This window comes from Heliangelus exortis, chromosome 15, assembly GCF_036169615.1.
Source record: "Heliangelus exortis chromosome 15, bHelExo1.hap1, whole genome shotgun sequence".
Lineage (NCBI taxonomy): Eukaryota > Metazoa > Chordata > Aves > Apodiformes > Trochilidae > Heliangelus > Heliangelus exortis.
The window spans coordinates 17,475,956-17,489,176 of record NC_092436.1 but is presented as its reverse complement, the minus strand read 5'-3'; the positions used below and the strand labels follow the sequence as shown (position 1 = coordinate 17,489,176).

General features: G+C 40.5%; 1 protein-coding gene across 2 annotated transcripts in view; it reads right to left on the bottom strand.

Moving 5' to 3' along the window:
• The window catches only part of SLIT3 (slit guidance ligand 3), a 433,002-nt gene that overhangs the window by 27,696 nt on the left and 392,085 nt on the right, over nt 1-13,221 (bottom strand). For both annotated transcript variants that reach the window (XM_071759292.1, XM_071759294.1), the window contains 2 exons: nt 7,226-7,319; nt 2,711-2,848 (listed from right to left, as the gene is read on the bottom strand). In XM_071759292.1, coding sequence (XP_071615393.1) covers nt 2,711-2,848; nt 7,226-7,319 — 232 coding nt within the window. The remainder of the gene's footprint in view (nt 1-2,710; nt 2,849-7,225; nt 7,320-13,221) is intronic.

The following is a 13,221-nucleotide window of genomic DNA, read 5'->3' as shown; positions in this document are numbered from 1 at the left end:
AAACTCAGAAGCCTTAATGTATGCTTTGCCACAAGAAAGAACAACATTTATCAGGACAGCACTACTGTGAGGCTGATTGCTGGAGGGAAAGGTTGATAAGCTAGATTCCATCCAGTGGGTTTCACAAAGCATCAAAAGTGTTTTCATCTACAGGGAGTAAACAGATGTTATTTCGGGAAGAAAACCCTGGAAAATTTTCAGGAAGAAGGTGTGTTACGTAATTGCAAAAAGTTGCTGAGTGATAAGGAAAGGTGCATGGAGCACAAATACATGTGACATTAGGAAATGCTAAGATGGGAAAACAGGTGTTTGCATGTGGGAACTAAAGCTGTTTGGGGCTGTCATCAGAGGTCTGTCATGGTGTATATGAGGCTCTACATTGTTAAGAATTACCAGGGTACCATTTGTTCAGCCATGAGAGGATATAAGTTTTAACATCATTAGTGTGACTCCAAGTGGCTTTGACATACACCATGGCAACACCCATAAAATTTTTATAGGTCTGTGCATTTATTACAACAGCCTAAACTCCAGATAACTGGGAAGTAACTCTGCAAACTCACTGCTGTGAAAGGATTGTTGACACTTAGCCAAAAAACTTGATTAATCAGTACCCAGTTACCTTTGTCAGACTAGTCCTTGTGTGGTCTTTTTATCAACACTTGCAGCCTTCAAACACTTGCAAAGCTATCTCCATGCCTCACAGCCCAGCACCTGAGGGACACTGTGAACACTTGAGTTTATAACCCTGAACATCAAATAGCTGAACTCTGTCAGTCACCTTTGCAACTGCAATTTTAAGAGGGGGAAAAAACATCAGAACCCCCTTAACAGCTGCAGGCCTTTAAACTGCAAAAGGTTGGAGTCATGGAAAGAATAATGAACAGATCATACTTAACTAGCAGGATTTTGATCCTGAAATCAAAGAGGATCAGGAACTGTTCTCCATGGAGAACACAAGGAACTTCAGCTTGCTCTCTGCCTTGGCAGAGGGACCCTGTTAGTGTCCACTGTGAAATTTTTCTCCTAAAGGGCACTTGTTCCCTTGCATCTTGCACAGTAAATTTAGGACAAGTGCCAAAAAAATTTAAAAAAAATTAAAAAAAAAAAAAAAAAAAAAAAAAAAAAAAAAAAAAAAAAAAAAAAAAAAAAGAAGGAGATCTCAGGTTAATCCTGGATCTTACTTTGCTCACCCAAGTCTAACTGCTTTGGCCTAGGAAGTGATGTCTAAGCTAGTAGCAGAGTTTGGGAGCATAGTGTAGAAAGATGTTGCCTCTTCTTGGAGGACCTTCAGTGGGATTAAACCCCTTTGTTTGAATGAGGGAGCAGGCTGGGATGTTCCAGGTTCTGCTCTTGAAATCCTTGATGTAAGATCAGACAGCCTGTGACACTACCAAATTGCCAGTAGAGCTGCTCAGTACACAGGGAAGGGACCCAGACCAGTTTCCCACCTAACAGCTGCTCTACTCAAGTGTGTAAAAACACAAAAAACCTCTGCCAAACACTTCGACATTTCTTTCCTGTCAAAAAACCCTCATATTCATCACACCCTAATACTGACAAGTCTGAAAAATCAAGAGACTGCAGCAAAAATGTCTCAGTCAGTACCATCTGATGACAGGCTCCAGTCACCCTTGAATTCAGATAAGGCTGTGCAATCTCATTTCTCGGCTCCAACAATTAGATAATACTGAGTATTTACAATACCTCTGTGAGACAGCCACTTGTTATCCTTACCAGCCATCAATTTGCAAGATCCCTAAGGCCATCAAAGGGACTGAATCAGAGAGTGAAACATGGAGAAAAGGGTTTGAATTTGAAATTCAGAGGACATCTGATATCCTCTAAACAACAAATCTGATTCTGTGAAACCGTGGACTGACAGCATGTTATATCAATGCCTATTCAGGGAAGCCTTACTGCTTGGCAATAAAAATGTGTGTTGAGAGGGAAAAAAACCACAAAACCTGCAAGGATGAAAGAAAGAAGAATGATAACAGTTGCAGATACAAAGCAGAGAAAATGATTTATAAGTACTTGTGCAATTTCTGCTTTGTCAAGACTGATCTTTTCAGGTAGTCCTTCTTTGTCTCATGTGTGTATTTCAAACACAGAAAAGACTTAACTGGACGGAAGCCAGTATCCAGCCTCAGGCAATGATTAGTGAATCCATTTGGAGTAGCACACTTATCTTTGACAGGCAGTGAGACTTCCAGAAGTCAGATACATTGGCAGCTGTCAGAATCAGACTGGAAATTTACAGCCCAAATTATCTTGAGCTCATCCACCAACGGGCACCGAGATACTGGCACAGTATTTTCAGACTTCTGTTTTCCTGCAGCCAGGTGGGAGGGTTCATATATGTAATTTTATTCTCCTTTGATCACTCTCATGCACATGGGGTTTATCTCCATCTAATCTGTGTGAGTGCATTACCTAGTGTTTTACCAGGAAAGGCTGGGCAGGCAAGCACAGCACTTCACAAAATGCAAATTGCTGATTTCAAAGCAGTAATGGTCAATCCTCTGAATTCAGTTAACTCCTTAGGACCTATATAAGGTACAAGATTGGAGCTCTCCATTCACATAAGAATGACAGATCAATACCCTATCTAGAAGCTGATTAGTTCTGAGGATGAAGGCAATTAAAGAGAAGTGCCCCAACACTATGTAAAGAAGACAGTCCAGGGGAGGAGGTAACTCTCACGTACCTGAAGCCCTGAGGGCAGATGCAGGTATAGCCATTGACTGCATCTACGCAGACAGCTCCATGGTGACATTTATGGCCCACACAGTCATCATCATCTATTTCACAGTGTTTGCCACTGTAACCCGGCAAGCATTCACATCTGAAACACAAGAAGATCACTGTTATTAGCTCAGTTCAACAATCCAAACAATAGCACACACAACCTGCCTAGCACCAACCTGACTGGAGATGGAAAGGTGTTAGCAAATATTCCTGGAAGCATCAAGCATGATTCCTGCCATCAGAAGTGCTCAGGTCCCTGCTGTCTGCCTGCAGTTGAGCTTCTTCAATCTGCTCAAAATTAAGCTGAGCAAAGCAACACCACAGTACTGCTTTCCCTCAGCCAAGTCTGTGGAGAAGGGTGATCATATAGTGGCCTCTCACTTATACTAAAGATGACAACATCTTCCCTGACTACACAGACTCAAACGACAATATTGAGTAAGGGGAGTTGCTCTGACGTCTCAGACTACTATTTTGCCAATGTCTGCACACTGTTGAGTGTCTGAGGTTGGCCCTGTGTAGCTACACAGAGCACAGAAAGGTTCCACCTTCCACATGGAAGCAATTTGCAAGTAACCCATAAAACTCAGCAAATTTGAACAAAAAGTCCACCAGTTTTGAGACCACAACTTGTCTGTCAGTCATTTGTGAGGCTGTAAACATTTCACCTTTAGAAGTTGCTTTTGAATCCTGTCCTTCCTAGTGATCACACTCAGGTGAAGTGTGCACCTGCTCCTATAGGGTAACACCATTTGTAGGAGCAACACGAGATGCACCCAAACCTGAAGACATTGGCTTATTATTTTAAGATATTTTCAAGTTTACTGGACAAAGGCTCAGCATTTCTATGATAAGCCTTGCAAGAGTTCATAGCCTGACAATAGAAAATGCATTCCAAAGCCTCTGACTTTGAACAGATCTTTTGGGATTGCTGAACAGCCTCTTCTTGAATCTATAGTGTAGACAATGTTTAGTCATGAATGCACTTTAGTCCATAAAACATGTGTTACACCTCCCAGCTGGATGTTACTGCACATCTGGAAAACAAACTGCACATCTTTTAAACCATCACAAGGAAAGAGATACAGTTAACTTCATCAATAAAAAAAGAGGCATCAGCTCTTGGTGAAGCCCCTTGTTTGGATCCAGTGTGCTTGCCACCAAGAGAAGAGGAGAGATTGCACAAAGTCAAGGGAGGCAGCATCAGGAAAGAAATCACTGCTTCATCTATTCTGCTGGCCTCCTCAACCTCCTGCCTGCCAGCAGCCTGATGGGGTAAGTTCAGGAGGAGGCTCCTTGTGGAAAACCTCTTCAGAGGCATTGGACACAAGGGAGCCGATAATGAAATACACTTCCACTTTCCAGGTGGCAGTCATCATGCTGAATCTGGTTCCAAAATGACAGAATGTTTTGGATCCTGGCCTCTTGCCAGCTCATCAGTACAGTGTTGGGTCCTGTGTTTGCTTCTGACCAGTGAATGGCTGCCACAGCATCAGGACTTCAGAAAGTACCTAGCTGAAACACTGAGAACGTGTCCTTCAGTCTCCATTTCAAAACATGGCTTGTGACTAGCTAAAAAAAAAAGAAGGAACAGAGGTAAAGCCAATTAGCCTGCAGGCTGTAGGATACATTATGTAGATGCATATACGTTCTTTCTCCATCAGGAGAGGCCCTCATCATGACCCTGTGAAGCCACAGGATGATTGATGTTCCAGCTCTGCATGCCTCAGTTGCTTTTTTACACCTTGGTGGCTCAGGGAACACTGCAATTAACAAAATGGGTTCCTTCCCCAGACCTTAAGAAGTGGGCAACATTTTTTGGCAACACTTTAGTCACACCTGCAAGAAAAAAATGTCAATCAAAAGACTTTGCGGGGGAATTGGCAGCACTTAATCCTGTTGCTTTTTATTGATCCCTGCAGTCCTAATATAAAGTGATGTAATAATGAACGATGTGCAGTTCCTTATTCTGGACTGCCATGCATCAATTTTATGATGTGTATTGGCTATCTCAGTAATGACAGAACCATTACTTTTCTCTGCAGGGCTGCACTAAATCAGCATTTTAAGCTGTCAGGTACTAATTCCAAGCTTTATAATAATAAAGTATATTTATACCACGCTCCAACATCAATACAGCGAATGGAAAACCACACTCCTTTCCTGAAGTTATATTTTTAGAAGTGATTTTGTTGTGTTAAATATTCTTTTTTTGCTGTTGATTTTTGTTTTGTTATATTTTCTCGGATACAGAAAGCTACTCTTCTTTTATAGTAACGGCAATAAAGATGTGGAGGGTATAAGTGAGGAAAGCCACCTGCAATTTTAGCTTAGAAAGCAGAGAGCTCTGTGCAGCCAAGCAAACACAGAAATAGTCAAGTTTGCTTCCAAGCTTGGCTTTACCTTTAGAAACACAGAATTCCTTTTGGTTCAGTCATCTCTGAGCTCTCAGTGTCTCACATCTAGGCTGAAGCTACCAAAAAATCTGTGTCTGCAGTGTAGCAGGTGAGAAACTTAGCCACAGCAGTCCCTCACTCAGCCTCCTCCTTGAAACCCAAGGTCTCCCCCAGCAGGGAAGGATGGCACATTAGCTCCATCCCTAGATCACACAGTGTCAGCAAGAGACTGAGTATCAGAAAAAGTATGATGCAGTAGAGAAGGCAAAGAAACTTGCATATTCAGATCTTGGTAAGAGTAATTTAAATGACTAGATCAGTTATCTGATTTCCCAGTGACCATATGGCAACAGTACAGTTGAATGCTTGCTTTCTGCTACATTCTGGTAGTGATGGTGACTTTCCCAGTATCAGAGGAAGCCTCAAGACATGTCTCCTGGTATTTAAAATGCTGGCCTATCCAAGGGGACTTGCATATGCATTCACTCAATGGCTATTCAAGCCATGAATCATTGAATCGTGGCTTTTTCTTTTTCTTTTTTTTTTTTTTTTTTTTTTTTTTTCCCCTGTCTTTGTCACCTTTTCTTTCTCTGCGGAGTTACAGACTGACTACAGCTAAAGGCAGGACAGACAGACTGGTGTCCTTTTTGCTAACAGCTGTCAGTGATGTGTCCTTCTCACATGCCCAGGCCACAAGCCTGACCGGTGGATGGTCAGCTCAGGAACAAACCTGAATCCTACCAACAGCATTCCCTGCACTCTTCTACGAGTCTGACTCGTTCTGCTTGTGGCATTACGCTGCACCATCAAATGCTAAATGTATGGCACATCACAGGTCAGGAGATCAAACTCCTCATGGGATCAGCAGCAGCACAGGACTGAAGGCTGTTTTCAGCGTTGAGCCAGCAGCAACCAGACTTAACTGCAAAAGGTCCTGAGGTTTCTCAATATATTTCTGAGTACTTTGATGCAACTGAAGTGTGAAAAAGCAGGATGTAGACAAATCTACATTCAAGGCTGGGCAGGCTCCTTCACCTCTCAAGTTTTTCATCATTTCAGGAACCATCTTTATAATATAAGAGTTTGACTTTTCGCAAGAGTTGGAAACATTTCTGTCTGGAGATTTTTCATCACAAAGAAAGGCTTAAGCTCTATAGACTGACTGTCTAGCACAGACTCAGCTGCCCTTGATGTAGCCAGCTTCTCTAAAATTTTGGTTCACTTCCTTTTAAATATCCTGGAAAGTTCTGTGTATCACTTTACACTTTACTCTGACGTGACGGCTGCTTCACTGGACACAATCTGACCATAATGGCAAAATACCAGGAATACCGAAGAGTGCTACTGTCTCTTCCCTGTCGCATGCACCAAACCCCAATCCTCCTTCCCAGGATTGCACCTTGGCTGTGAAACAGCCATAGTGGAAAGTGCAAAATGAAACTGGCCAATTGTTTTCTATTGTTGCCCAGGTGTGGACGTGTGCGGAGAGGAGCCCCACTGCAGCCAAGGCCAGCCTTTGCCAGCGCACCTGGAGACAACCAGCCATCCTGGAAGGCAACAGCCTAAGTGGGAATACAATAGAAAGCTCCTAACCTGTGGCTTTATGCTCTAGCCAAGTCTGTCTTTCCCTTCTCAGCAATTTGAGTGGGGACTGGATTTTAAACACTGAGCCTGCATGGGCTAAGGAGACCTGAGTTACATCTGTTAAGGCTCCTGTTATGCTGCTTTGCATAACACATAAAGGAACACATAAAGAACCTATAAGAACCTATATGCTGAGGAACAAATAAAGAACCTATAAGATATTTGACAGTAACTGCTCCAGCAGTACTCCCTTTACCATACTCTATTCTAGAATAATTTCTCTGCTTTTGGGGTACATTCCTGATTTACAAGCAAATCGCAGAAAGCTAGGAAAGTATGTATGTTTGCATCAAACTATAATAAAGTCTCAAGAATACATAGTCTTGCACTATTTGCGCTAATTCTGATGGTTTTTACCCCAAACTCATTGCTGGTGCAGCCCTAGTCAAGGCAATCTCCCCACCGTGTAGAGACCAACATACACACATACTTACCTGGTTCTTTTGTCATGGGGAAGACATTTGGACTCATGTTTACATGGATTTAGCTCAGGAACACAGTGGTTAATCACCTCATCACACAGTTCACCTGAGGCAAAAAAAAAAAAAAAAAAGCAATAAAGCTGTAACACAATCCTGAAGCAGCTTCAGCCATGACGTTCAGAGGTGGCAGATCTCCCTAAATGGAGATAGTTTAGTACTCAGCAGGAAGTGACCATATTGCTTGTGAGTGCATGTGAGACTTCATCAAACTGAGCTCCTCTGACCTATAGTGACTTTACTGTTCCTATCACAGGAATTTGAAAGACTGGCATAAAAAGTGCTGACATATGAACTCCACATGGAGACAGACTAAGGATCAAATGGGCAATTCCTGACCCAGAACCTCTTATATCAAAGCAAGAAAGTGACACAAAAGTGAAGTTGCTCATTAGACCGTAACATTTTCACACTGAAACATATTTTAGATGGAATAAAAACTCTGCCAAAGAAGGTGATTGGACACCATTCTGGAAAAAGAACAACAACCCACAAATCCTCCCCACAAAACCTCTGTGACTTTCAATAATAAGAACCAGCTTTAGGACTGCATGTAATTATAAAACATTCACTATTTATAAGAAAAGTACTAGCTCTATTGTGCTCACACGAGATGCTCTCTTTTCAGAAAAAGAATCCTCACATGGAAGTTCAGCTCTGCTGTTTCTAGGTATGATGTGTTACATGCCATGCACCTTCCTGGATTTGTATACATTTTAATAATTAATAGTCCTAGAATGTTCAAAACCAGATATTTTATTTAAATACCACCCTTCTCTCCTCAGACCTAAATTATTAGGTTTCACTTCAGTACCCCAGGATTTGAGATCCATCCAAAGACCACAGAAAACTTTGCCTTCTCAAGAAACTAACAGAAACCTACTCTGCACCTCCCAAAGCCTTGCAGAAAAAGCAAGGGTCAGGTACTCTCAACACAGAAACTCTCCAAAGGTACAGTCCCAGAGTCTCCTGTGCAGCTACATCAGAAGACCACATCTGCAGGGTTTCAAGGTTATGGATATTTTGTGTGCCTGTACAGGATACATACAATCAATCACACAAGCAACAAGCCATGTGGAAAGTGTGGGAAAAAGGATAACGTGGGAGGCGCTGGTGGGCTGGCAATGTTTTAGCAGTATTTTCATAAACCTGCAAGCCCCACCTGTCTTGGGAGAAACTCCATTTTCAGAAATTCTTTAATTTAGTGACTACTAAGAAACTTGAAAACACAAGTGAAGTAAAGATCACAATTCAGATGGAAAACGCAAATTAGAACCATTTGTCTTTTATCACTCTTGTAATTTTGCAGGGATGACTGAGAACACACTTTTAAAGATGGCTCTGGTTGTGACAGGTATGGTTTAAGCTGTTAACACCACCAGCTCACTCCTTCAGATTATTTCTCCCACATCTCCAGCCTCCCTATAGTACAAGCTATGTAATTCTTTATTTTACTCTTCATATTAGAATGGAAATGCAATACACATGGGCAAAAAAATTACTCGATTGTTTTGTTTGTTTCAGACACGGAACATTAATATGTCTGCCTTTGAGAGATTTAAGGGAGAAAGAATGAAAGCTCTGGAGGCATGAGATAGGGTGCTACCAATATAAAGCCTTCATTCATGTGCCATACATACCCTCACAACTTCTAGTGGGCTGGGTCTGGAAATACCAAAGTAGTCTGGCATGGCAACCTGCACTGGACAGTTTATTGCTCACAGTATCAGACAGCCAATTCTATCTGGAGCCAAGGAATCCCAGGAAGCTACCACTATTAAATACTACCAAGCCTTTTTACAGCCCTGGACAAAACTTGGGCAAATATAATTAATATATACAGTTCAGAAAGGAGGACACACCAATGAAACAATGCTGCAGATGCATGGGAACCAGGCAAGTAGATCATTCACTGGACTTGAGGGTTGCCATTGCACTTTGTTACTCCTTAAAAGGAAGTGGAAATGCTCCAGTCTTACAAATATGAACATAGCTTTCACTAGAGACATCTGTGAGGTGGCATTTTTGCCACTCATTTTTAGGTGGCAGAACTGGAGAGCCCACCAACCCTGCCAAATACAAGCAAAGCAATGCCCTTGACCTTTGGGCAGACATGAACACGAGCAGGTCAGAACTTGCTCCAACACCTGGACAACAGCCAGTTTGTCTCCATGTTACCCATGTCCCTTTTCTCCTTCCTATGAATCTTGTTTGAAAATAAACATAAAAAAAATTGCCTTGACACATTAAAATAACTCAATCTAGAGCTGGAAATATTTCTGGAGGACTATTTCATCATTTAATAACTGAATACAGTGTGGATAGATGCTTTCAACTATCACTAAAAATCATCAATATATACTTTTGAAAATTCTAGTTCTTTTTGTTTGTCTTGAGGAAAAAAGACATAGCCTTTAAAATGATAAGAACATTTTCATAAAAACGAAATAACAATTCTTCTTCAACTGTGCTTCTCAAAAGTCTTGGCAAGTGCTTAGACATCCAGTAAAAATTTCCCAAATTTCAAATATTATGACTCACTGTATCATGCTGAAGCCACCACTATCGAAATGTAGAAGAATTCTAGGCCAGGTACCAAACATAGCATCCAAAAACCAGATCATTTTTCATGCAAAACTTGGAACGTTTAAGGATCTTTCCTGTTATTTTTCCCAACTACCACTCATTATGGAGCTCACTAGGGAATGCCTTGCAACTACAGCAGCTTCATCTCAGAAGAAAATTCTTCTTGATACATTATTTCAGGCTCACCAATGTTCACTAGATGTTGCAGAAAGCATGCCAGGGAAATTAAGCACTTTCTGAAAAGCAAAATCCAAGACACCAGTTACACAACAACTTTCTCATATTTTAGTCTCTATGAAAATACATGGGCCAAAAAAATCTGCCCTCAGACCTTAGAGTGCAATATTCATTGAATGCTTTAGTGTCAGCATCAGAGGAAAAATGTGATCCTCTTTCTGTTTGGAGTGACACGGGGCTGCTTCTCTATGCAGCAATTAAAGGTATACTCCAAATTTCTCAATGGATAACTATGTGACCCTAAAACCAAACTGGATGTTCATCTTAAGCCAACTTTGAGCAGTATTCATTCTCTTTGGGGAAGATATTTGATCATCCTAAAACAAAAGAAAACTTCAGTGCAATGCTTTCCCAAATGTAGAAAACAATCCAACTTCCCCATTTTCCCCTCTCTTAAGTATTCTCAAATTGGAGATCCAATTTGGATATGTAAGGGTTTCTGAAGTGCTTCTATTAAAGAAAGGCTTTTTTTTTTTTTTTTTTTAATCAGTTAAGCATTTTTTAACTCAAATCACGTTTCTTTGTTTCATCAAGGCACAATTACTCTCTTTCATCAAAGCAGAAGAGAACAGACCAACATGCAATGCACACCCCTATGAAGAACAGGTTAAGACCATGTCAGATTTACAAAAAGAAAACTCATGTAAAATTCTCAAACAACAGAGAAATTATTCTGCCCCTACAAAGCTACTTCCTTAGTCCCCTTCACCAACACATGGCTTGTTGCTTTTGAAAGAAACACAACAAAAGTCTTTGGGTTTTTTTTTTTTTTCCTCATGCACCATTTTTCTGGTCTTATTTTCTCAGCAAAATCACAAATTTCACAGGGCTTTCCACATTCATTTTTCCCAATGCTCACAACAGAGCAACAAAAACCAAGAGAGAATAAAGATGACTTCTACACACAGATCAATAACCATCTTCCTTTTTTCTGCTCTGTGCAGAACTATTTATTTCATGCCACATGAGACTTCTAAAACCAGGATACAAGTTACACTATTTCTCCTTAATTGGTAAAAGGGAGATTGCATGCAGTAATAGTGTTTTATTTACCTGTAAGTAAAACTGCAGTTCTGAATAGACAATCTAGACGAACAATTTGAAATCAGTGAATATGATAATTTTTCATTTGTTTTATATGTTGGTTGTTAATACTTTTTCTCTCAATTCAGAATAATCATGAAATAATTGATAACACAACATAGAGAACAGTCTCAGCCTTAATGTGAGAGGAGTTTTTGTAGGGCCTGCAAGACTAAAAGCCAAAATGCTGTCAAGAATTTCACAATAGTGCTTGAGAAAAGGAAAATGCTTACAGTGAAGAAAGAATGAAGCAAGCCCTCTTTAACCATGGGGAAAACTTTTACAGGCTGTAGAGGGGGAAGATTTATATTTGAGGTTAAATATTATGTTGAAATTTTCTGAGCTTTGCCAGCTAAGTCAGAATGAAACCCTTCTCTTTACTGCCAATAAAAAAAAAACGTACTGTTTTTCACAAAAGAGATTATTTTTATATCTAATCACTTGTATCAGAAAAAATATTTTTTGTATTTCCCCCCCTGCTCTCTCTTCAGTTACTAATAAGAAATCAGTTCCAGTTGGAAATCTGGGGAGAACACAGAAACTAAAAATGGTTGAGTGCAACAGAAATAGGATGTTCCTCCAAGAAAATAATTCAGCTAGGAATGCTGTTGACGTTCAATGAAAAAGATTTAAGGCTCATCTTAGAAAATAAAAAAAAAATATTTTTACTTCCAGACTGTTTCAAATTGCAAGGAAGAAAAGAGAAATCCTGTGAAAATCCTTCTGTAGCAAATGCACTTAGTTGCCATGTTAGATACCAAAACATGAAAGAAAATACCTGGAATGTGTTGTAGCACAAATCTCTTCCTGTATTATTAATGAAGTTTGCTCTTGCTTGACAAACACTGCCCTCAATACTAAATAGGCAAAGAACTGGAACTCACTTTATGCTTTTTATTCTGTGTTAATGCTTTAAAAACTCATATCTGAGTTTTCATGAGTTGGGTTTTGGCCTGTTAAGTGGGAACCTGAAGTTTAGGCTCCACAGTGAGATCCTCAGAGTGGCTTGTTTTTAAGGAGCAATTATCTCTAATTTTGCAGTTAAGAAAAGGGATAACTGATTGAACAACAAGGTATGGGTAGAGAAATAATGATCCTTTCACTATATATGAATCTTGAAGAAGGAAAATGGTCCAGTTCTATGCACTGCCGAAGTATGAAAAATTATTTCAACATCACAAATGCCACAACACAACTAAACCAGACAATTTCCACTGCTCTTATACAGGGAAAGTCTGCATATATCATTACTGCTAAGAACCACTGTGTCTGGAATAGGTCCTGATTTTGCTGGACCCCCTACATTTTTGAGCTCTATTACTTCATATGGCTGTTTTCCAGTTACGTGATTTGTCTGGAATCTATTAGGGATCAGTTAGGTTATTCACACAAACTAGTGCATCCAGTCATATCTGAGATGTCACACATTTTTGAGCCATCCCTTCAGGGTGGGCAGGTAGGACACTAGACACACTTAGACTCATGCATGTCTGAATGGTGGGATGGGTTGTTGTCCATTCACAATGCTTTGCCTCTGCCACTCCTTCATCCTCACACTGTTTCCCTGCTCCAGCACGGGCTCCCTCCCATAGGATACAGTCATTCATCAACTTCTCCCACATGGGTCCTTCCCACAGTCTGCAGTTCTTCAAAAACTGGTCCAGCATGAGTCCTTCCCATGGGATATGCTTTTTTGTGAACTTCAAAAGAAATCCTGGAGCTGAAAGCTCCAACATGACAGGACTATAGACAGGCTGCAGCACTGCCAGTTCCTGTTTCCTTCAGTCACACTACAATCAGACAGGAAGGTCCAATCTGTTAGCAATGATATGTGGACCTCACTCAATACAACAGGGCTTGGGGGTTCAGGTTCTTGAACAATGCTAAAAACTTCTAACTCTTCCAGAACTTTGCACTGATAGTTAAACAAGAGGGAAATGTGGGTGCCTTTTTAAGTTTTTGCACCGAAAACTTCATGTTTGCCAAGAAATAGAGCCTGAGAAATGTCCTTGTAAGGCAGAACTCCTTGAAATAAAGAGAACAAA